Source organism: Eumetopias jubatus, unplaced genomic scaffold (assembly GCF_037043125.1).
Source record: "Eumetopias jubatus isolate StellerSeaLion01/CBP00866 unplaced genomic scaffold, mEumJub1_p1.0 scaffold_7, whole genome shotgun sequence".
NCBI lineage: Eukaryota > Metazoa > Chordata > Mammalia > Carnivora > Otariidae > Eumetopias > Eumetopias jubatus.
Window position 1 is genome coordinate 102,979,515 of NW_028274813.1, and position 24,700 is coordinate 103,004,214.

General features: G+C 42.4%; 1 protein-coding gene across 1 annotated transcript in view; it reads left to right on the top strand.

The window, feature by feature from the left end:
* Nucleotides 1-24,700, top strand: part of TLN2 (talin 2) — a 203,228-nt gene that overhangs the window by 32,564 nt on the left and 145,964 nt on the right. Inside the window, exons 9-16 of the mRNA XM_028100406.2 lie at nt 8,349-8,504; nt 12,862-12,963; nt 13,889-13,965; nt 17,208-17,388; nt 18,280-18,393; nt 20,721-20,829; nt 21,554-21,762; nt 22,325-22,423. Coding sequence (XP_027956207.1) covers nt 8,349-8,504; nt 12,862-12,963; nt 13,889-13,965; nt 17,208-17,388; nt 18,280-18,393; nt 20,721-20,829; nt 21,554-21,762; nt 22,325-22,423 — 1,047 coding nt within the window. The remainder of the gene's footprint in view (nt 1-8,348; nt 8,505-12,861; nt 12,964-13,888; nt 13,966-17,207; nt 17,389-18,279; nt 18,394-20,720; nt 20,830-21,553; nt 21,763-22,324; nt 22,424-24,700) is intronic.

Below are 24,700 nucleotides of genomic sequence, written 5' to 3' on the forward strand. Positions count from 1 at the left end.
TTGTTGTTGTTGTTTGTAGAGAAGGAGAGAAAAAGAAAAAAGGGGAGGGGGCAGAGGGAGAGGAAGAGATAGAATCTTAAGTAGGTTCCACACCTAGCATGGAAAGCAGAGGCTTAACCAACTGAGCTGCCCAGGCACCCCAAAGGGGGAACATTTTTATAGCTTTGGATCAATATTGACGCATTTTCTTCCATAAAGGTTTCGCCACATTAAATTCCCATCCATAGTGATCCTCTTTCATACCTTCTTCAATTCTGAGTATTAATTAAGAAAAACTGTCCATTTTATTAAGTGAAAATCTAATTGCTTGCTTTTTACTTGATTTTTTTCCTTCTTGTTTTAAATTTTTTTCCTTAAGGTTTTATTTTAATCACCTGGTGTTAATCACAGTAAGTGCATTCCTTCATCCCCATCACCTATTTTCACCCGCCCTCCCACCCACCTCCCCTCTGGTCACCATCAATTTGTTCTCTAGAGTGAAGAGTCTGTTTCTGGGTTTGTCCCTCCCCGCCCCCCCCCCCCCGCTTTGCCCATTTGTTTTGTTTCTTAAATGCCACATAGGAGTGAAATCATATGGTATTTGTCTTTCTCTGACAGACTTATTTCACCTAACATGATACTCTCTAGTTCCATCCTGCAAATAGCAAGATTTTGTTGCTTTTTATGGCTGAATAATATTCCATTTGTGTGTGTGCGTGTGTACATATATATATAGATATATGTACATACATGACATCCTCTTTATCCATTCATCAGTCGGTGGACACTTGGGCTGTTGCCATATCTAGGCTTTGGAAATAATGCCGCTGTAAATGTAGGTGTATATGTAGCCCTTTGAATTAGTGTTTTTGTATTCTTTGGGTAAATACCCGCTAGTGCAGTTGCTGGATCTTAGGGTAGTTCTATTTTTAACTTCTTGAGGCATCCCCATACTGTTTTCCACAGTGGCTGCACCAATTTGCGTTCCCAGCAACAGTGCAAGGGGGTTATTTTTTCTCCACATCCTTGCCAGCACCTGTTGTTTCCTGTGTTTTTTATTTTAACCATTCTGACTGGTGTGAGGTGATATTTTCATTGTAGTTTTGATTTGCTTTGGATGATGAGCATCTTTTCATGTGTCTGTTGGCCATCTGTATGTCTTCTTTGGAGAACTCTCTGTTCATGTCTTGCGCCCATTTTTTAACTGGATTATTTGTTTTTTGGGTGTTGAGTTTTATAAGTTTTTTATATTTTGGATACTAACCCTTTATCAGATATGTCATTTGCAAATATCTTTGCCCATTCCATGGATTGTCATTTAGTTTTGTTGATTGTTTCCTTTGCTGTGCAGAAGCTTTTTATTTTGCTGTAGTCCCAGTAGTTTATTGTTGCTTTTATTTCCCTTGCCTCAGGGGATTATCTAGAGAAAAGTTACTTCGGCCAATGTCAGAGAAATTATTGCCTGTGCTGTCTTCTAGAATTTTTATGGTTTAAGGTCTCACATTTAGGTCTTTAATGCATTGTGAATTGATTTTTGTGTATGTGTAAGAAAGTGGTCTAGTTTCGTTCTTTCGCATGTGGCTGCCCAGTTTTCCCAACACCATTTATTGAAGAAACTGTCTTTTTCCCATTGGATATTCTTTCCTGCTTTGTTGAAGATTAGTTGACCATATAATGGTGGGCTTATTTCTGGATTTTCTGTTCTATTCCATTGATCTATGCATCTGTTTTTATGCCAGTACCATACTGTTTTAATTACTACAGCTTTGTAATATAACTTGAAGTTCAGAATTGTGATTCTTCCAGCTTTGCTTTGCTTTTGCTTTGGGTATTTGGGGTGTTGTGTGGTGCCATACAAGTTTTAGGATTATTTGTTCTAGCTCTAAAAAATCCTGTTGGTATTTTGATAGGGATTGCATTGAATGTATAGACAGCTTTGGGTAGTATAGACATTTTAACATTATCTCTTCTTCCAACCCATGAGCATGGAATGTCTTTCCATTTCTTTGTGTCTTCAATTTCTTTCATCAGTGTTTTACAGTTTTCAGAATATAGGTCTTTCACCTCTTTGGTTAGGTTTATTCCTAGGTATTTTATTATTTTTGGTGCAACTGTAAATGAGATTGTTTTCTTAATTTCTCTTTTACTGCTTCATTATTGGTATAGAGAAATGCAGTGGATTTCTGTACGTTGATTTTTGTATCCTGCAACTTTAATGAATTTGTTTATCAGTTCTAGCAGTTTTTCGGTAGAGTCTTTCAGGTTTTCTATGACAGACAACATGAGTATCATGTCATCTGCAAATAGTGGAAGTTTTACTTCTGCCTTACCAGTTTAGGTGCTTTTTATTTCCTTTTGTTGTCTGATTGCTGTGGCTAGTACTGGCTAGGACTTCTAGTACATGTTGAATAAAAGTGATGAGGGTGGACGTCTTGTTCCTGACCCTAGAGGAAAGTCTTTTATTTTTTTCCCATTGAGGATGACATTAGCTGTGGGCTTTTCATCTATGGCCTTTATTATGTTGAGGTATGTTCCCTCTGAACCTATTTTGTTGAGGGTTTCTATCATGAATGGATGTTGTATTTTATCACATGCTTTTTCTGCATCTAATGAAATGATCATGTGGTTTTTACCCTTTCTTTATTGACGTGATGTATCATGTTGATTGATTTGCGATTATTGAACCACCTTTGCAGCCCAGGAATAAATCCCACATGACAGCAGGGAATTTTTGTAATGTATTGTTGGTTTTGGTTTGCTAACATTTTGTTGAGGATTTTTGCATCAGTGTTCATCAGAGATATTGACCTTTAGTTCTCCTTTTTTGTGGTGTCTTTATCTGGTTTTGGTATCAGGGTAATGCTGGCCTCATAGAATGAATTTTGAAGCTTTCCTTCCTTTTGTTTTTTTTTTTTTTGGAATAGTTTGAGAAGAATAGGTATTACTCTTCTTTAAATGTTTGGTAGCATTTGCTTGTGAGGTCATCTGGTCCTGGACTTTTGTTGGGAGTTTTTTGATTACTGATTCAATTTCTTTGCTGGTTATCAGCCTGTTCAAGTTTTCTATTTCTTCCTGTTTCGGTTTTGGTAGTTTTTGTGTTTCTAGGAATTGATCCATTTCTTCTAGAATGTCCAATTTGTTGGCATATAGTTTCTCAAAATATTCTCTCTTTTTTAAAGATTTTATTATTTGAGAGAGAAACATAGAATGAGTTGAAGGAGGAGCAGAGGGACAAGCAGACTCCCCACTGAGTGCAGAGCCTGACTTGGGGCTCCATCCCAGGACCCTAAGATCATGATCTGAGACCAAGTCAGATGCTTAACCGATTGAGCCACCCAAGCACCCTTCGTAATATTCTCCTATAATTGTTTGTATTTCTGTGGCATTGGTTGTTATTTCTCCATTCTCATTTGTGATTTTATTTATTTGGGTCCTTTCTCCATTTTTCTTGATAAATCTGGCTGGTGGTTTATCAATTTTATTGATTTTTTTTTTCAAAGAACCAGCCCCCAGTTTCATTGATTTGTTCTGTTTTTTGTTTCTATATCATTTATTTCTGCTTTAATCTTTATTATTTCCTTCCTTCTGCTGGTTTTAGGGTTTGTTTCTTTTTCTTTTTCTAGCTCCTTCAGGTGTAAGGGTGAGGCTGTTTGAGACTTTTCTTGCTTCTTAAGATACGCCTGTATGCTTCCCTCTTAGAACCACTTTTGCTGCATACCGGAGATTTTGAACCATTGTATTTTCATTTTCATTTGCTTCCATGTACATTTTTATGTCTTCTTTAATTTCCTGGCTGATCTATTCATTGTTTACTAGTATGTTCTTTAATCTCCATGTATTTGTGGCCTTTCCAGAGTTTTTCTTGTGGTTGACTTTAAGTTTCACAGCATTGTGGTCAGAAAAGATGCATGGTTTGACTTCGATCTTCTTGAACTTGTTGAGACTTGTTCTGTGGCCAAATATGTGACCTATTCTGGAGAATGTTCCATGTGCCCTTGAAAAGAATGTGTATTCTGCTGTTTTAGGATGGAATATTATGAATTTATCTGTTAAATACATCTGGCCCAGTGGTCATTCAAAGCCATTGTTTCCTTGTTGATTTTCTGTTTAGGTGCTGTGTCCATTGATGTAAATGGGGTGTTAAAGTCTCCTACTCTTATTATCAATTAGTTCCTTTATGTTTGTTATTAACTGTTTTATGTATTTGGGTGCTCCTATGTTGGTTGAATAAATATTTATAATTGTTATATCTTTTTTTTAAAGATTCTATTATTTATTTGACAGAGAGAAAGATAGCAAGAGCAGGAACACAAACAGGGAGAGTAGGGGAGGGAGAAGCAGGCTTCCCGCTGAGCAGGGAGCCCGACGTGGGGCTTGATCCAAGAACCCTGGGATCATGACCTGAGCCGAAGGCAGATGCTTAACGACCGAGCCACCCAGGCGCCCCTAATTGTTAGATCTTCTTGTTGGATTGTTCCCTATATTATTATGCAGTCTCCTTCTTTGTCTCTTTTAACAACCTTTGTTTTAAGGTCTATTTTTTCTGATATAAGTATTAGTACTCTGGCTTTCCTTTGACATCCATTTGCATGGTAAATGATTCTTCATCCTCTCTTTCAATCTGCAAGTGTCTTGAGGTCTAAAAGTAGTCTCTTGTAGGCAGCATATAGATGTCTCTTGTGTTTTTATCCATTCTGTCACCCCATGTCTTTTGATTGGAGCATTTAGTCCATTTTCATTCAAAGTAATTCTTAACAGGTTTGTATTTATTGCCATTTTATCACTTGTGTTTGGGTTGTTTCTGAAGATTTTCTCTGATTCTTTCTTATCTTTAATTCTTCGCCGGTTTTCTTTTCTTTGGTGATACATTTGAATTTCTTTCTCTTTATTCTTTGCATATTTATTAGTGGTTTTTGATTTGTGGTTACCATTAGGTTTGTATAAAACCTCTTCTGCATATAGCGGTCCATATTAAATTAATGGTCATTTAAGTTTGAACCCATTCTTTACTCTTCTCCTTCCCACGTTTTAGGTATATGGTGTCCTACTTCACATACTTTTATTTTGTAAGTTCCTTTACTGGTTTTTACAGAAATACTCATTTTTAATGCTTTTGTGTTTCCTGCCTTCATACTGTCATTTTTGGTCTTCCATTTCCACTCAAAGAATCCTTTTTAATATTTCTTACAGGGCTAATTTAGTGATCATGAACTCCTTTATTTTTTGTGGGTCTGTGAAGCTCTTTATTCTCCTTCTATTCTGAATGATAGTCTTGCTGGATAGAGCTTTCTTGACTGTAGGTTTTTTCCATTCAGCACTTCGAATATATCATGTCACTCCTTTCTGGCTTGGAAAGTTTCTGCTGAAAAATCTGCAGGTTTCCTTTGTATGTAACCCTCTTCTTTTGTCTTGCTGCTTTTAATATTTTTTTCTTTATCACTGTATTTTGCCATTTTAATTATAATATGTCTTGGTGTGGATATGCTTTTGTTGATTTTGTTGGGGGTTCTCTGTTCCTCCTGGGTCTGTGTATCTGTTTCCTTCCCCCAAGAGTAGGGAAGTTTTCAGCTATTATTTCTTCAAATAAATTCTCTGCACTCTTTTCTGTTTTTCTGGGACTCCTGTAATATGAATGTTGTTATGTTTGATGGAGTCACTGAGTTCCCTAAGTCTTTTCTCATTTTGCATAATTATTTTTCCTCTCTTTTGTTCAGTTCAATTACTTTCCATTACTGTCTTCTAAGTCATTAATTCATTCCTCTGCTTCTTCCAGCCTGCTATTCATTCCATCAAGCTTGTTCTCATTTTGTTTATTGAGCCCTTGATCGCTGCTATATTATTCTTCATCTCTGTGTTAATGATCTTACTGATATTGTCCACTCTCTTCTCATGTCCACTGAGTATCTTTATGCTCATTGCTTTAAATTCTCTGGCTATGGCCTTGTCCTGTTCTTTCATTTGGGACAAATTGTTCTGTCTTTTCATTTTATCTGTCTCTGTGCCTGTTTCTGTGTGTTAGGAATGTCAGCTGTGTGTCGTATTCTTGAGGGTAATGGCCTTATGAAGAAGAGAGGTCCTGTAGTGCTCCGCATTATAGTCTCCTCTGTGCCCTAGGGCCTGGTGCTTCCAAGAGTGTCTCCATTGTGTGCTGTGTGCACTCTGCTGTTGGGTCCTGGCCACTTTATCCTACAGGCCAGTAGTCTGTAGAGGCTGCCTGCCGGTTGTGGGCAGTGTTTGGTCCTTCACGTGAGTGGGGCATGTTTTAATTAGGCGTGCTCTAATTTGTTTGTTAAATGACACCTGTCGGGGCGCCTGGGTGGCTCAGTCGTTAAGCATCTGCCTTCAGCTCAGGTTGTGATCCCAGGGTCCTGGGATCGAGCCCCACGTCGGGCTCCCTGCTCCGCGGGAGGCTTGCTTCTCCCTCCCCGACTCCCCCTGCTTGTGTTCCCTCTCTCGCTGTGTCTCTCTCTCTGTCAAATAAGATCTTTAAAAAATTTTTTTAAAAAATGACACCTGTCACCACCACCACCAGAACCACAGCCCTGCAGAACTCCCAGGTTGGGAGATGTGGTATGGTCAGGGGTTTGCATCTGCCTTCTGGGGGCAAGGGACCTACTGTGCTGGGTCCGAAGCAAGTGTTACTAGGAAAGGTGGTTTCACCAATGTGTGGGGCGTATGGGGGGAGGGAGCTGGGCTTGCTGTAAGCAAGCTAGGTAGCAAGTGTTGATGCTGCACTGTTCCCACAGGTGGCTCTGTGCTTATGCTGAGCGTCATCGGGAGGGAAGGGAGGGGGGAAACATCAGCCAGCTCTTTTGTTTCCACAGGGGTCTCTTTATGAACACTGCCTCTCTGTGATGTGCTCTGAGATGAGCAGCTAACTTCCCCACTGTGTACCCCAGCTATTTCCATGCTGTATGTCCATGTCCTTTTTGCCATGCCTTCCCTCCAAGATCAGCCCCAGTGCTCTTGAGACTCTTCCATCCACTCCCATTGACCTTTAAAGCTCCAGGCTTTAAGCTCCACTGGTTGCAAGAACTCATGAAATTTGGCCCCTTTCTCTTTCCAAGGCAATTGCTCTGGGAATTCTTTTTCCCCATGTGGTCCCCTATGTGCTAGTCTGTCTCTAACCCTTCTCCGCAGTCACCCCTCCCTCACTAGCACAGTGACCATCATCTGTTTCTCTCCCAACCTGCATCTCCACACCTCCTACCTTCCTTTTTTGTGGCCTCTTCTCTACCTTTAGTTGTGGAGTTTGTTCTGCCAGTCTTCAAGTGAATTTTGGGGGTATTTATGATGATCTGATAGATAAAAGTTATCTCCTTCTATTTGTGGGATGAGGCAAGCCTAGGGTCCTCCTACTCCACTGTCACCTTCCCCTTGCTCCCCCTCAAGTGGAAGTCTACTTCATTATTGTAAACACATTTTCTGTTTGTGTTCTTTGCCAGTTACTTTTGTCAATCTATGATAAACTTCCACACATACAGTATATAAAGTCTTTCACTATCTTAATTGTTTTAAGTATTTATCCCTAGTCATTTGCTTTTTAATTTTGTTTGCATTGAGGTTTCTTCCTTTTTCTCCTCTTTTCCCTCTGTTTTTCGGATGTATTAAAGTCTGTATATTTGTAGTTAAAGATGTTGATCTTTCCCTTTATAAATTTTCTTTATTTTGGTGTTTGTGCTTAAAAGTCATTTCCCTCCCAGGAATCACAAAAATATCCACCTATAAATTCTTTGTAAATTATTCTCAAATTTGTTTTGGCTTGAGTGTGAGGTAGGGATCCATTATTTTAATAGGAATGATTACTATTATTAAAGCTAATCATAAAAGGCTTTTTCAGAGTCTGTAGATATACATAAAAATACCAAAACAATTCAAATGGAAATATATTTGGGAGATTTAAAAAAAAACGTCTGTGTCTCTTTTATTGAGAAGATTCTACTTTGGCGGAGTTTTAGTTAATTCTAAATAGTTAACGTGCCGTATTTAAATTCGCACATTAAGCTTTTTTTGCTATTCACTGAGTTGGCTACTGGAAGTGATAATATTTGGAATTCACCTTAATTTCTATTTCTCTGGATCACAGTCCATTTTGGGAACAACCTGCCCTCCTAAACAGCGTCTCTTTTCAGGAATCGTGACTTTGTGGATCTTCCCAGTCTTCTGATGTCCCTGTTTTAGCTTCCGTGTCTTTAGTTTAGTGAATCATTCACCTAGTCCCAAAACCCTGGTTTTCCAGTAGTCCTACCTATTCTGAAACATAGTTTATGTAGATGACCTCAGGTAAGACATCATGAGATCTCTGATGACTTGGCAAAATCAGATGTATTCAGAAGAAGAGCACTAACCCTCGGTATTTCATGTTTTAGGAAAAGATGAAAGGCAAGAACAAGCTGGTGCCTCGCCTGCTGGGCATCACCAAGGACTCAGTGATGCGTGTGGATGAGAAGACCAAGGAAGTGCTGCAGGAGTGGCCACTTACCACGGTTAAGCGCTGGGCAGCCTCACCCAAAAGCTTCACCCTGGTACGGACTGGCAGTGGGGAGGACCAGCATGGCCTTGGGCAATACTGTGCGGTGGGGGAGAGAATACAAGCCCGATGGGTTTCCCTGGCCTTAGAGAGCAGTGTGCAGATAGTGGGAGTCCACAGAAGGCGGGGACTGGTCCAGTCTTCTATGTTCCTGATGCTGTCCCTAGCATGCCCTAGAAGGAAACTTGCTAATGCTCAGACGCTTATCAAATCCTCCCTCTTCATCTCTGGTTGTTTTAGAAGTTCCTAAGCATTGTGATATCTTGCTCAAGTGTGTTATCCCAGCCTGCCTAGAAACAGCATACTATACAGAGGAAATGGCATAGACTTTAGGGTAGTATTCAGAACCAGCTGGTCATCTCCCACTTCTGAGAGAGTTCTCTCTCCTCTCTGAGCCTTCATGTCATTAGCTTTAACATGGGAATCATAAGACCTATTTCGCAGAGGTGCTAAGATCAGACAAGATGATGATGATAAAATTCTCAGTGTGAAGTACATGGAAAGTAGGGAGAATGTAGTCATCCCAGGCCTTCAGACCTCTGAATTCTTCCTCCCAACCTTAATAGTTGCTCTTAGCAGATTATAATTGTGTTATTATCTTAACTATAGCCGCATTGACACATAAGAATTGATAGCGTTGCTATTTTGTAGGGCAAGTTGAGCAAGAAGAGAAATCAATGCTGAAAGTTATCCATCTCCTAACACTCCTGAAGTGTACTATTCTCCAGGTCTAGTGAATACTTGAAATTTCAGCTTGTATCTAGGTAAGGTCTCATAATAGGGCATCAGAAAAAAGGTATAAGGAAGGGGTTTTGGAGGGAGTATTTAGTTATCTAGTTTGATCATTGGTGGATAGACTCTTGCCAGTGGGAAGGAATCATCAGGAAATATACCTTCTTCCCTCCTGTAGTCGGTAAGAGCTCTACCTGCATGGCCCTTAAGAAGGGGTGTTCATACTTAGAGAACTGTGTTCTTCTCTTCCATGGTAGGAAGTTGTGGACAACTTGTAAAAGAGAAAAAGCAAATCAATATAAACGTGTTATTTAGAAATACTAGAAGAAACTGAAAGGGTTCAAAGTAGTTGCCTTTGGGGGTAGGAGGGATGGAAAGTAAAGATAGTAATGGCTAGGGCAGGGGCCTGCTGTGTTTTTTTATGTACCTTTTAGTGCTCTTGGTCTTTGAAAACTAGGTCCAAGTCCCGTTTTGTTGAAAACAAAAAGTTATTTTAAAGATAAACAAGAAATAGTTATGAGTCACAGTAACTACCTCAAGCACAAGAGAGAATGAATATCGATGTTTATTAAAGTTTGTAACATGTCTTATTTCTTTCCACTCTGAGCCTGAATTTAATTTCCAAGTGTTTGGAGATTCTCCTATTGTCTTCCTATTATTCATTTTTAGTTCAGTTCTGTTATGGTTGAAGGATATACTCTGCATAATTTCAAGTCTTAGAATTTTAAGATGTGGTTTATATCACAGGATATGGTCATTCTAGGAGAATGTTTGATGAGTACTTAACAAGGGTGTTAGGGAAATGTCAGTTAGATCCTGTTAGTTGATGTTGTTCCAGTCATCTCTATCTCAACAACAGTTGTGGATTTTTCTGTTTTTCCTTTCAGTTTTTACTGCATGTATTCTGAAGCTGTGTTTGGTGTTTACATATACATTTAAGATCCCTCTGTCATCTTCATGGAGAAGTTGTTTTACCATTTAGTTGTTTTGTTCCTCGTAAATTTGTTTGCTCTGAAATCTGCTTAATCTTAGTAAAGCCACTCATGATTTTTCAAATTAATGTGTGCATGATATATTTTTCTCCATCCTTTTACTTTCAACCTACCTATATTATATTTGAGACAAGTTTCTTACAGAATACATAAAGTCGGGTTGTGCTTTCTTAAAAATTTACTTGGTCAGTCTCTTTTAATTGGCCTATTTAGACCATTTATATCTTAACCTTGGTATGTTAGGGCTTAAGTCTACCATTTTATAATATTTTTCTGTTTTTTCCCCTCCATTTCTTTTTCCTCTTTTTTTCTGGCCTTCTTTTGGGTTACCTTTTAGAGTTCCATTTTGATTTATTTATAATGTTTTTGAGCATATCTCTTTGCTCAGTATATAAGTGATCTAGATATTACCAGATATGTAAGAATTTAATTATAACCCACAGGTGTGGATGTTTACCACTTCAAGAGAAGCTTAGAAACTTCTATTTAGGACTCTTTACACTCCCCAGTTTTTGAAAATAATTGTTTGAAGAACAATTTGTTGAGACTTTTTTAAATTGTATCTAGACATTATGGTTATTTAGGAGACTCTTGCTCTTACATATACATTGAACACCATGTGAGATGGTATTACAACTTTTGCTGTAACCATAGAATATGATTAAGTAAAACTCATGAGGTGAAGGATAAGTTACTACATTTCCTTCTATTTTTTTATCTATCCCACTGTTGTTTTATTTTTAACCTTCCCAGCCTCCTGTTACCACTTTCTTTGTGTTTGGAGAGCTTCCTTTAGCCATTCTTTATAGGTAGCTCTGCTAAAAATGATTCTCTTAGCTTTCCTTCTTCTGAGTATGTCCTTATTTCCCCTTCATTCATAAAGAATCACTTTGCCAGATATAGGATTAGTCACTGACAGTTCTTTCTTTTAGCACTTGAGAAATGTACCGCTTCTTTCTGGCCTCCATGGTTTCAGATTAGAAATTGTCGTTAAAGTTAGTGCTCATTTGTAGACAGTATGTCACTTTCTAAAGTTCTTGGTGTGGATTTCTCAGGATTCATTGTATTTGGATAATGCTCAGCTTCTTGAGTTTGTAGGTGTATGTCTTTAATCTGGGATATTTTCAGCCATTGTTTCTTTGAATACTTTTTTTTTTTTAAGATGTATTTATTTGAGAGAGCTTGTGAGCAGGTGGGGGGGGAAGGGCAGGGGGTGAAGGGAAGAGAGAGAATCTCAAACAGACTCCCCACTGAGTACAGAGCCCGGCATGGGGCTAGAGCTCACAAACCCAAGACCATGACCTGAGCTGAAATCAAGAGTTGGACACCACCCAGGTGCTCCTTGAATACTTTTTTTTGTCCCACTTTCTCCCACTGTGGGATTCTGATGATACGAATATTGCATCTTTTATTGTCCCAAAGATCCCTGAAGGTCTGGTTTATGGGTTTTTTGTTTGTTTTTTGTCTTTTGTTGAGTCTGTGTTCTTTCAACTGTTGAGATTGACTAAATTCTGTTAATCTGTTTTCAAGTCTACTGATTTTGTGCTCTGTCATCTTCACACTACTTTATCATGTGAGCTTTTAAAATTTTGGTTGTTACATTTTTCCTTATTATAGTTGGTGTATGATTCCTTCTTCTGACTTATTTCTCTGTTGAAACCTACTTGTTTTGGGAGAATTTGTAATTGATGAAACATATTTTATGATGGCTGCTTTAAATCTTTATCAGGTAATTCCAATATCTGATTCATTTCAGTATTGGCATCAGTTGATTATCTTTTCTTATTCATATCATAGTTGTTTGGCTCTTGGTATGAGTAGTGACTTTTTAAAATTGTATCTAGACATTATGGTTATTTAGTTAGGAGACTCTTGCTCTTACTTAAATCTTCTGTTTTATCAGACAGTCATCTTGTTTAGATTTAGTGTAGCTTTCTGGTCTCCTTTTGTGGGCTTTTCAGTGCTGTTCTGGATTGTTTTGACACTGCCAGGGTTCTCACTCCAAACTTGATGGTGCTGTTTGTGAAGGCATTCCCTTGACCACCTGCTATTGACCTTTTGGGGATAGGCAGAAGCTACCAGGCCTGTCTTTGTTTATGCCATTGGGTGGAGGTCAGGAAGACATAGGCTTCACATGACCACTGTTGCAAAAGAACAAGACCACCGGCCTGTCTGGGTTGTGGAGCCAGGGCTGGGATGGCCTGGGCTTTCACTGCTCTGCAGGTACTGGTGGTGAGCACCAGCCCAGGTTGTGGAGGTGGTTTGAGGCTCCAAGATAGATCTCCATTGGGCTTCTCCTCTCCTGGTCCTTTGGCAAAAAAGGACAGGCTTTTGAAATCCTGCCTTTTGGAGATTCTGGGTTTCAGGCACCCACCTGGGAGTAATCGGATATAAAGGAAAACCCAAGAATTCACCAGAGTGTGTTTTCTCAAGTACTGTGCTCCATAGTCAATCTACCTTTCCAGCTTTCAGAGCCCTTTTACTAAATTTTAGGGTATTCAATTGTGTTTAAAGGGGAAGAGAAGGGAAAAGTGAGTCTATGCCATTTTGTTCCAGGACTAGGCCTCTTTACCTTTAAAACTGTAGATACGTGATGTAGTTATATTTCTTCTAATGCTGTTTTTTCAGGATTTTGGGGAGTATCAGGAAAGCTACTATTCAGTCCAAACCACTGAAGGAGAGCAGATATCCCAGCTGATTGCAGGCTACATTGACATCATCCTCAAAAAGGTATTTCATACTGACGCAAATTGGAAAAGCTGCCTTTTTTAAAACGCTGACTTAGATGATGCTGCTGCCTGGAAAAAAAACAACAACACCACCACAAAACCACCGTAATTTGAAGTGCTTGATTCACTAATTTAATCTTAACATTAAGATTGCTTGAGTGTGCAGTCTTTAACCTCAAGATCCTACAAGAATTTCATTTTAGCTGCAGTTCATATTTATATTATTCCTGCCAGGTAATTAATGAGCAGTAGTGCTTCACTTAGCTAATGAATGAGACTAGCTAACCATTCCTCTGTAGATAGTTCTCTCTAGATAGTTCTGTTATGCTTTCCAACCTCTTTAGAAACCTAGGTTGAGGGTCTGAAAATGCTCTTCATATTTTTCATGAATTTTTTTTAAAGTAGGCTCCATGCCCAGTGTGGAGCCTACTCTGGGGCCTAAACTCATGACCCCAAGACCAAGACCTGAGCTGAGATCAAGAGTCACATGGTCAGCTGACTGAGCCACCCAGGTGTTCCTCATGAATTTTTACCAAATTACCAAATTTCATGAAGTTTTACCAAATTCCTACCAAATTTAGTGTGGTTATATACCATAGTGGTATACAGCCTGCCAAAGACTTCAAGATACAGCCCACTGAAATAACCAAGTTCAACTAGAACATCAGTATCTGTGTCTTGATTTTAACTGAATGAAATTCAGTCGATGCAGTAATAAGCACAGAAGGCATATTTCCATATTGTGTTAAACCATGTATTTATTTTATACTGTTACTTTTGTTTTTGTTCACCCATCACCTACTCCAATACAAAGAATTTTGAGTAAACCTCAACATTTTTGCTTCTGTAGCTCCTTTTAAAAGGTATCTTAACAGGTTCTTGCATCAAGACCTGCTGAGTTTCCTTTTTGTTTCGTTTTACCTCAGAAACAAAGTAAAGACAGATTTGGATTAGAGGGGGATGAGGAGTCGACTATGCTGGAAGAGTCCGTTTCCCCGAAAAAGTAAGTATTTTTAAGAGCCCCGGAGAACCCGCCTTCTCACTAAATGGGCAGGTTTCCTTGTGCCTACTCTGGGGTCTGTTGCCCTGAAGTCCGTCAGAAGGGGAGACAGCAGTGCATTATATAAATGAGTCTTGCTTCTCGAAAGATGGTTTCCAGACCATCATTATCAGGGTTGAGTGTATTCTTGTGGGGGTAAGAGGCTGTGGATTTCAGGGAGACACAGAACAAAATGTAACTCCATCTTTAGACACACTGAGTATTCATGAATCCTGTTCTGCAGTTGCTCATTTAAATTTCCTAATGTGTGTCATTTTCATCAAAGGCTGGAGAGTGGGTTTCTGTTCAATTCTGTGACAGTGGAGGAGTTATTGTTTATAGAACATGTGTCATGAGGCAGTAGAGGGAAGTGGTTAAAACATGGACTCCAGATCCAGACTTGCTGGGTTCAGATCTCGAGTCTGTCTCTTTTTATTTATTTATTTTTTTTAAGAGAGTGGGGGGTGGGGGGAGTTGCAGAAGAAGAGGGAGAGAATCTCAAGCAAGCTCCACACCCAGCGCAGAACCCGACGGTGGGGCTCGTTCTCACAACCCTGAGATCATGACCTGAGCTGAAATCAAGAGCCAGATGCTTAACCGACTGAACCACCCAGGCACCCCTTGGGTCTCTTTTTTAGTGTGTGGCCTTGGAGTTATTGCACATTTCCTCTGCCCCTTCATCTCAACTATAAAATGAGAATAATGATAGTACCACCTATATGCTTTATTTTGATGATTGAATTTTTAATAAAGCACATAAAGCAATGCCTGGCACATCATAAATATTTACTGTTCTTAACATTTTCATCATCATTTTCAATTCAGAACAGTCTCAAGTTAACCCCATTTTATAGGTAAGGAAACAGATTTTAAAATTTTTAAATTAACATCTAATAGGTGGTACTTTGGGAAAATCTGAGCAGCTGCTTCCCTTATGTTATGTAGAACATTGTGATAATAAGTTTCTTGCCTACATTTGACTGTGTATGTCTAGCATGCTGTCTCATTTCACCCCAATAACAACCCCCGATGTAAGAGGTAGACCAGATGTTACCGCCTGTTCGTGACTGAGGAAGCCAAAGCTCTGAAAGTCACTTCAGATGCACACAAGAGGCAGAGCCAGGAGTCAGTTCATATCTTGTGATGTTTCTTATAGTACACTGCCAGAAAGTTCTAGCAGATTCAAGCGTATTGAACTTGCTAAGTCATAGTAATTGCTTCTGGAACATTTCCATACTCTATCACTTTGTCCTGATTTGCTTCATAATCACCTTGAAGGTGCTTTTCCATTTGTCCCCTATTTTAGTACACAATTTGGAACCAAACCTGATGGTATGATGCGTTTCACGTACGTGGTACCCTCTTGAAGAGCACCTTAAGTCCTTGGAATTATTAATGATCATTAGCTGGAAATCAGTAAGCTAGTGCTTTCTGGCAGGGGTGAATTGTTCCCCTCAGAGGACTCGGCTGCACTTGTCCTTCTAAGAGCAGTTGAATAAGTGTCTGAGCCCAGAGCACTGAAGCTCTTTACTGCCTTTTACCACTGAAGCCCCTGCCCCTTCCCACTGCCTGGGGCATCATGGTGGGGTCTAATCAAGGCAAGCAGAAAGAATGGTCCAGGTTGGTTCCCATCACAAGACCTGCCACTTCTCCCTGCTTTAGACATCGGCTGAGATCACAGGATGCAGCTGACTTCCTCCTGGAGCCCCCACATCCACCCTTCCTAGTGCCAACCCCTCACAGACATTATTACTGTTCCTCCGTAGATGCCCGCTGTCTGGTATCCTGGCATGGCTCATGAGCTTTGCCTTGGGCAGTAGGGAATGATCTGTGGTGGTTGGAGAACGCTGGGACAGAGGCCTGGTCCCTTAATGCAGCTGCTCACCAAATCTACACACACACACACACGCACACACACACACCCTACACCTATCTCTCCACACACACACACACACACACACACACACACACACACACACACACACCCTACATCTGTCTCTCTGCACACACACACACACACACACACACCCTACACCTGTCTCTCCACACACACACACACACACACACACACACCCACCCTACATCTGTCTCTCTGCACACACACACACCCTACATCTGTCTCTCTGCACACACACACACACACACACCCCTACACCTCTCTCCACACACACACACACACACACACACACACACACACACACACACACACACACACACACCCTACACCTGTCTCTCTCCCCCAGACTCTCCCTGTATGGGGTCTGTCCTCTGGGCTCCTGCCAGATAGTCCACCTTCATATGCTCAAAGTCCTTACCACTCATTCTAAGAATATATCAGAAGTAAAAATTTGATATTTTTTTTTACTAGATGTCCTAGGAATCTTCCTAGGTTTTTTTTTTTTTATTCATCTGGAGGAGGTGCCAAAGTCTGTCCAATCACCAAGGCTCCAGAGGTGTTTAAGTGCCCTCTGTGGTCAGTGGCCTTGGACCTGGGGGAAGAGAGCTAAGCTGTGGGAGATTCTCTTTTAGTTCCTTTCTACACTTCTCCTTTCAGTCCAAGGCTAAATGACCTCTGTCCCCACTGCCTAGAATAGAACCTGGCCCACAGTAGATATTTGTTGAATGAATGCTATTTCAGGTGGAATTTACCAGCTAATACATCAATGTTTCCAAAACTTTTACTTACACTTGGAACATCATTGTTACAGAAACATAACAATGGTGGTGATGGGGGCGGGGGGGGTGTCCTTAAGCAAAGCTAATTGTGTAATATCATGAACCAACTGGGAATGGTTATTTATCTTAATAACTATAAAAAGATTCATCTCGGGGCACCTGGGTGGCTCAGTCGTTAAGCGTCTGCCTTCGGCCCAGATCATGGTCCCAGGGTCCTGGGATCGAGCCCCTGCATCGGGCTCCCCGCTCCACAGGAAGCTTGCTTCTCCCTCTCCCACTCTACCTGCTTGTGTTCCCTCTCTCGCTGTCTCTCTCTCTGTCAAATAAATAAAATCTTAAAAAAAAAGAAAAGATTCATCTCAGGGTTCTTCTGAGTATTTTAGTGCTACTTCATTCACTGTTCTGTTTATGCCTCTTTTGAATTGGCCTCCACAGCATAACGCAGCAAACAACTGTAACACCTGTGGTATCTTATCATTACACTGTATGTGAGTGGCCACCCCGCAGTGACCAACCCCTGTCCCCTGCAGGTCTACCATCTTGCAGCAGCAGTTCAATCGGACTGGGAAGGTGGAGCACGGCTCTGTGGCACTGCCCGCCGTGATGCGCTCAGGCTCCAGCGGGCCCGAGACCTTCAACGTGGGCAGCATGCCCTCACCACAGCAGCAGGTCATGGTTGGGCAGATGCACCGAGGGCACATGCCCCCGCTGGTGAGGCTTCCCCCACACTGGCCTGGGGTGTCAGTATGCTGCTTCTGATGTGCAGGGAGAGACACCAGCCCTGGGGAGAGCTTGTGTGCATCATCACATTCTCACCCGTTCCCATCTGAGCCACGGCTCTTCAGCTGCGTGGTCCCAGTGCCTGGCTCCCCAGTGCTCTCTTTAAATGGGGTGTCTTGTGACTCCCTGTGTAGGATCACAGGTGTCCTCGGGGGCTGGAGAGCAACCGTGACCTCTCCACGTGACTGGTGATACAGAGTGTAGAGCCCTGCTTCCCTGTCTTAATAGCATCAAGCTGCTAATTAATTAGCCCAGGATACCCCTCGGCGGGTCTTAGAAATAGACCCTGTTCTATAGTGATTCACACTTTCCCCTGAGCAGATCGTTTCTTCTTCCCACCGCTGGTCTGCCTGCTCAGGAATCATGTGCTGCTTGGGAAGAACTTTATAAAAGCTGAAAAGCCTCAAAGCTCAGAAGTAATTTGACTCTGAAGAAGCATGTTGACTGTAGGTTTAGGTGGAATCCTTTCGTACTTACTAAGCACACTTCTGGGGTATAATACGTTTCCTATGCATGAGATCTTTTGTTCTCAGTACTCAAAGAGTAAAGTAGCCTCCCTGCAAGGACTCTTTCTGAGTCTTCTTGTCAGCTAATTAAGCTCTCCACACTCTCCTGATCGTAACCTCTCTATTGCATACATGCATATTGAGCATTCTATTAATAACAATCTCTACTCCCAGCCCCCTGCTTGAAATGGGAGGTGCTTGGGGTTGTTGAGACACACCGTGGGCCACTCTGTTTTGAGCCTGGAGTTTCATGTAGAGGGTGGTGTCAGTCCCAGGAGAGAGGTTATAACTGCCTTGTGGTCATCTGCCTTTGCAGACCTCGGCCCAGCAGGCCCTCATGGGGACCATCAACACAAGCATGCACGCTGTCCAGCAGGCCCAGGACGACCTCAGCGAGCTGGATTCACTGCCACCCCTCGGCCAGGATATGGTAAATATCGTTCATGGTTATCATTCAGCGTGTCTGCCTGGCACAGAGCAGGGCTTTGCATTCTGTCTGCATTCAGCTGGGTGAATCTTTGGGAAGTGGAAACTCATGGGTATTTTCCCCCCAATGTATTACGTCTTTGTAGGAGGGGGTACCCACCGGAAGAGAATCATGGGGTGCTACTGGGTATTGGCAATACCTCTCAAGGGCCAAGAACTTGGACGCTGGAGTCACATGATCTGGGTTCCAAGCTAGTGTCTGTGTGAATCCGGGCAACTTACTGTCTCTAAGCTTCCACTTTGTCATGCATGCACGGGGTCCTTAGGAAGACATGGTAATCCAGTTGTGTGCAGAGTTCTTAGCACACTACCTAACGCATAGTGAGAGCTCAACAAGTATTAGCTGTTATTATCAGTGCTTCTCAAACGTTAGCATGCATCAGTCACCTGGAAGGCTTGTTAAAACAGATTGCTGGGCTCCATCCCCTTTTTTCTGACTCAGTAGGTCTGGGGTAGGGCCTGAGATTTTGCATTTGCCACAAGTCCTCGGGTGCTCTGCTGCTGTCTCGAGACCATGCTTTGAGAACCACTGCATTACTGTTCAGCTCTTCAGCAGGGCGGGGTAATTAGCTGCCTTTCTATAGCTGTGGCTGCATGAGATTATCTAGCCCCTTCCTGCTCAGACTGTGGCCCATGGGCCAGCAGCATTGGCAATGTATAAGATCTCTTGAGAGGTGTGGAATTTTAGGCCGTACCCCAGCCTTCTGAATCAGAATCTATTTGGTGTGCATATTAAAGTTGGTGAAGCACAGGCTGGCACTGTCGTTCTCAGCCCTGCTTTGCATGTGAGAATTACCTGTGGAGCTTAAAGAACCAAGCCTGAGGCCCAGCTCAGGCCAAGTAAATCCCTGTCATTGAGGGTGGGGCCTGCTTGTTTCATCTCCCCAGATGGTTCTAATGGGCAATCAGGACTGAAAACCCCTCCATTAGGATTGACAGGGCCATCCCAGGCCAGGGCCAAGATGCAATGTGTAGCCTCATCTTGCCCCACCAGGATAACTGTCCTCCAAGGCCTTCCTGAATGCTGATTTTCATTGGCGTGCTTGCCCACCTGCAGCTGCTGCTATACTCAGTGCTTTGTATCCCAAGTACCTGAAATCATTAAACAGTCTTCATGGGGGAGCTTCAGAGTGAAAATACAGAAGGCAGACACCCTCCCATATCCAGCACTACTGTGAGATGGTTTTAACATATTTGGACTTAACAGTCCTGCTTCACCAATTTTTAAAGTTTTGGTATACAAAAAATATTATTAGTGCTAGACACATCCTAAATCTCAATGAATATTTTGGGGATGTTTTGGGAAGCAAATCAGCATCGTCTATTACCACAGGGGTATCATTATGAATGTCAGTGATCACTTATTGGCTAAGTCCAGAAATGCCAGGGAATAGAGAATTGCTATTTATAGGGTCCAGTGACCATAAAGTATAAGATCTCGAAAGGTTTTTTTAAAGACCATTGAATTCCTACAGTAGAAGAAATGTAAGGCACAGGACCTAGAGGTAATTTGCTCGAGGTCATGTCACTTGTCAGTGGTAGAGCTGGATCTAGAACAGAGGTCTTGACCCAACCCCCCCAGTCCTTCCCAGAAAGGTGCCACATCTACACCACATTCATGTTAACAGAAAACAGTCTTTATGCCGACAGAGAACACTCGTGAGCTGCAATACCCTAATTCTAACCTCTCCAAAAAACAAGGTGGAAATTAGCAACAGTTGTTGGTGCTGGTGTGCAGTATTATTATGAGACATCAATTCTCATTTTTTATTAAATTTACCTAAATAAAGCCATGTAGAACTCTTCTTAAGATCCTAAAAGCTCAAGAAAAAACTATGGAGGAAGCATGGAGGACTTACATGCCATTTTAGCACCAGTGAATGAGCCAGGGGCCTGTTAATGACTTTACTTAAGATGACTTGAGGGCGGGCGCCTGGGTGGCTCAGTTGGTTAAGCGACTGCCTTCGGCTCAGGTCATGATCTTGGAGTCCCGGGATCGAGTCCCACATCGGGCTCCCTGCTCCGCAGGGAGTCTGCTTCTCCCTCTGACCCTCTTCCCTCTTGTGCTCTCTATCTCTCATTCTCTCTCTCTCAAATAAATAAATAAAATCTTTAAAAAAAAAAAAAAAAGATGACTTGAGGGCCTCGTTGGTGCCGGCCCAGGAACAAGAGTACAGACAAAAATGCTGGTCTCATTTTATGGCACGATGTCTCTGGTGTCCCAGGCAGTCCCATGCACTGACTGTGTTGTGCCCTTGTCTGGTTTTGCAGGCGTCACGGGTGTGGGTTCAGAATAAAGTCGACGAGTCCAAACACGAAATCCACTCTCAGGTCGATGCGATCACAGCTGGAACAGCTTCAGTAGTTAACCTCACTGCTGGTGAGTCTCTGAGGGCCTTGTGCGCTGTTGTGGTTTTGCTTTAGAAACGATTCCTATTCTTTGATTGAAACAACAGATTTTCATGGGAGGAGAGGCTAGTCTATTTTTAGGCACTCTGAGTGCTCCAGGCACTTTTTCACACCGACCCAGGAGAACAGTGGGGAACATCTCATTCCTTTCCGTCGATATCATGCATCCTTCAGCAAGCCCTTACGTAGCTCTGCTCATTGTTCACCGGTCTGCTGGACGAACTTCGAAGTGTATGGGAGCTGGTTTCTCCCTTCTGGGAGCTTATAGTCTCAAATGGGTTTTGGAGGAATAGATCCATCACGCGGGCCCCCGTCCGTCTTGTCCCACAGTCCTCTCATGGCCCAGCAGGACGCCTACATTGCGCTGTCAGGTGAGAGCCCACAAATGTCTCGGCTTCTCTGTGCAGCATTTCAGTGCCTCAGCTGCTGACAGGGGCCTAACGGAAAGGGCCATGGGATGCCAAGACTTCCTTTGGAACTGTATAGGGGTTCATGCTCAGTATTTCAGCGTAGGAGGCCTCAGGGCAAAAGGACTCGGGAGAAGCAGCACCTTGGAGACAGGGAGCCTGGTGTCACCCTGTGTGCGTGCAGCTTTGTGTTCGACCTGCAGAGTGATGGCTGATGCCATCACCCATCTGGGCTCTCCTAACCCTTCACCACCCTCCTGTGACGGTGACGGCCCTTCTCTGTCCCAGGTGACCCTGCAGACACCGACTACACAGCAGTGGGATGTGCAATCACCACCATTTCTTCCAACCTGACGGAGATGTCCAAGGGCGTGAAGCTCTTGGCGGCTCTGATGGACGATGAGGTGGGCAGTGGGGAGGACTTGCTCAGAGCTGCAAGGACCCTCGCGGGGGCAGTGTCGGACTTGCTGAAAGCTGTGCAGCCTACTTCTGGAGAGGTGAGCTCTTGGGGCACGCGGTCACTCAGGTTCTGATGAGGCAGGTGCAGCCTTGAGTACTACAGGGCTCCTGCTCTGAAGCTGTTCCTTCCATCCTGATGGGGCATGTTACCATACTGTGGGGTTTGGAGTTGGTGAACTGGGTACAGAATCTATGGTTCAACTTTTGGGACTGGTTGTGCTGTTAGTAGGAAACCTCCCTGTCCCCTCACCCCAGGGTACTTGATTCGATTTAACCTCAGAAACACACACAGTCAATACACATTTGAAGGGGATACAAGTTTGTGCCCTAATTTCCATAAAGTGCGTATCACCTTCCTACCAGCTGAGCAAGACTCATTGATTGAACATTTCCAATCGATCTACCTATGACTGGTTCATGAGACATCAGGCATTTCCTTGCACAGATTTTGCCAGGGTATTTAAGTCTCCCATCTAGCAGATAGACTCTCATCTAGGTGTAGGAGGAGGCCAGTCCCTCAGGATTCCTTTTGCTGCCCTGCTGTCTGATGACACTGTGGAGGAAATGCATTTTCTTTCCAACCAACGTGTGTTTTTCTAGCCTCGACAGACAGTTTTGACTGCTGCTGGAAGCATTGGACAAGCCAGTGGAGATCTTCTGAGGCAGATCGGAGAGAATGAGACTGATGAGCGATTCCAGGTAAGATATTTGCCGCCCCTAATTTTGAAAAGGAGTCTAAGTGATGGTCTAGACCCAAACAGGGAGAAAGTATGAAGAACCAAGTCTTCACTGGGCTGTCAAGAATAAAAATGAGGTGGATTTTCTTGGGGTGGGGGAGGGCTTTGTTAATTTTTTTTTTAAATTTTCAACTAAAAAACTCACTTCCCTTCATATCATGCATCATTCTTGTAAAGCGCTTATTTAGCTATTCTCACTGGTCAGTATGCTGGACATTCATTAAACACAGAAGCAGAGGAAATAATGCCATGAACTCCCTGTGTCTACCATCCAGTCTCTATAATTATCGACTCATGGGCAGTCTTGTTTTGTCTTCTGGGGGCGGTTTTTAACTGCATTATTCTGGAGTCCGCATAAAAGAGGAAACGTGCGCTCCCGTACACTGCACTCACAGACAGCATAGGCTCTCCTTTGTACTCAGAGGTGGGTCTGTTGTCTGTGTCATATCCAAAATCAGCGTGGTAGGGACTTTTTTTCTTTCTGTTACCCTCCTTGTTCAGTACCAAGGATATGTGCTGTTTGTCCTCTGCTCACAGTTGTAGCCCCTGCTTTCAGCTGGTTTGATGTGCTGCCAGCTCAAATAGGAGCTCAGCTTGTCTGCCTCCGTTCCCAGCTGCCACAGATGAGGGGAGCTCCAGGCTACACTGAGCTTGTCTTCTCACATCCTTGTGGGCAGATGCCCTTCATGCCTTTCTCCTTCTCATAAGACCTAATTTTAAGTAGTATATAACTACATTCTAATTCAACTTACCGTTCAAGGCCAGGTTCTCTGGAAGATGCCCTTTTCCAGATCCTATGTCAGGCTGACCAGTGGGGAATTCTGTAGCATTCAGAATAAAAAGATCATTCAACTTTGCTGTAGAATTCAAGTTTCTTTCTTCATGAGTAGCAGTTTTGTATGCTGTTTTCTCTGGAACTACCAAACTCCATCTACACAAGATGCATCAGTTATGCTACAACATGGTCGTACATGTTGTGATACACGGAAATTGCATCCATAGATGAGTTTTGTTTCTCCTCTAATTACCACACACGTGTGGTGCTGGAGCCAGAGGACTCCTTCGTGTCCTGTAATGCATTAAGACTGTCAGCGCTTGAACATTCATGTCATGATGGAGGGTGAGCCCCATGATGGGGGGAGCGGGGCGGGTGGTGGTGGGTAGCAATATTCCTGGAAACTATTTCTATGCTGGGATGGCCGGTAATAATTTCATTTCAAAGAGAATTGACGGCAGACCACATAACCATATCCCACTAAATTCTAGCTAACTGTGACCCTATCCTGACTTCCCCTGAGCCAGATCCCCAAACTGCCCTTGTATTGGCTCTTGCTTTTTGTATTAGAGCAGGTAACTCTTTGTAGGCAGGCACCTGCTTAGGAATTGGGTAAATATGACAGTCAGCTGTTGGTTTACTAGGCTTCATTAACATGAAGTGGTCAACTGACTTTCCTCAAAAATATGACCCCTTTCCCCAGAGTGTTTTGAACGGCGGAGAAGAAAGTCACAGGTCTTCCTGAAGACTCTGCATGCACCTTGGCTTGCTGAAGACGTTTTCTTTTCTTTCTCTCTTTGACAGACCGTTATCATCACATAAAAATGCAACCTCTGCTTCCTGTTGTTTGTATTCAGACATGCTAGGAAAGCAGGCTCAGGTTTGCGGTAGGGTCCTGAAGAGGCTTCTGTGTCAGGGAAAGGCCTGACTTGAATGCTTTCCATTTCTTTAAGATCTCTGGGCAAACATCAGTGCGGTAAGGTGATCCTGCAACCTCCTCCAGTTATGAGTAGACCCTGGCTTACTGACATTGGATTTCTTATGCTCTATTTTTCTGATTCTTGAGATCTTATCTCAGAGCTTTTCCTGGGTTCTCAGTGTACTGCATGTTCCCAGAGTTAACAAAGATTTATTTTACATGGGCTACATAATAGTGGTCTTGTTGAAAGGTTTGACAAAGGCCTTGTCAGCAACTGTGGCTATAGCATCACGTTCTTTTTCCAACTGTATTTCTTTTGGACAAAATTAATAGGAGGAATAGGATTTCTTTAAATGAGTCTAACAAAGCCCTTTAGAACAATCATGAGTCTACATGACAAAATCTTAGTCCCTCTGTGAAAAGACAAATCCATATCAAGTGAAAGAATACTGTGACCCACTTTGGAAAGATATTTTTAAAAATCTTGTAAATAATTTGTGACATTCAAGTTGAGTGTTTGCTGAGCATCGAGATAGGTGTTCAAG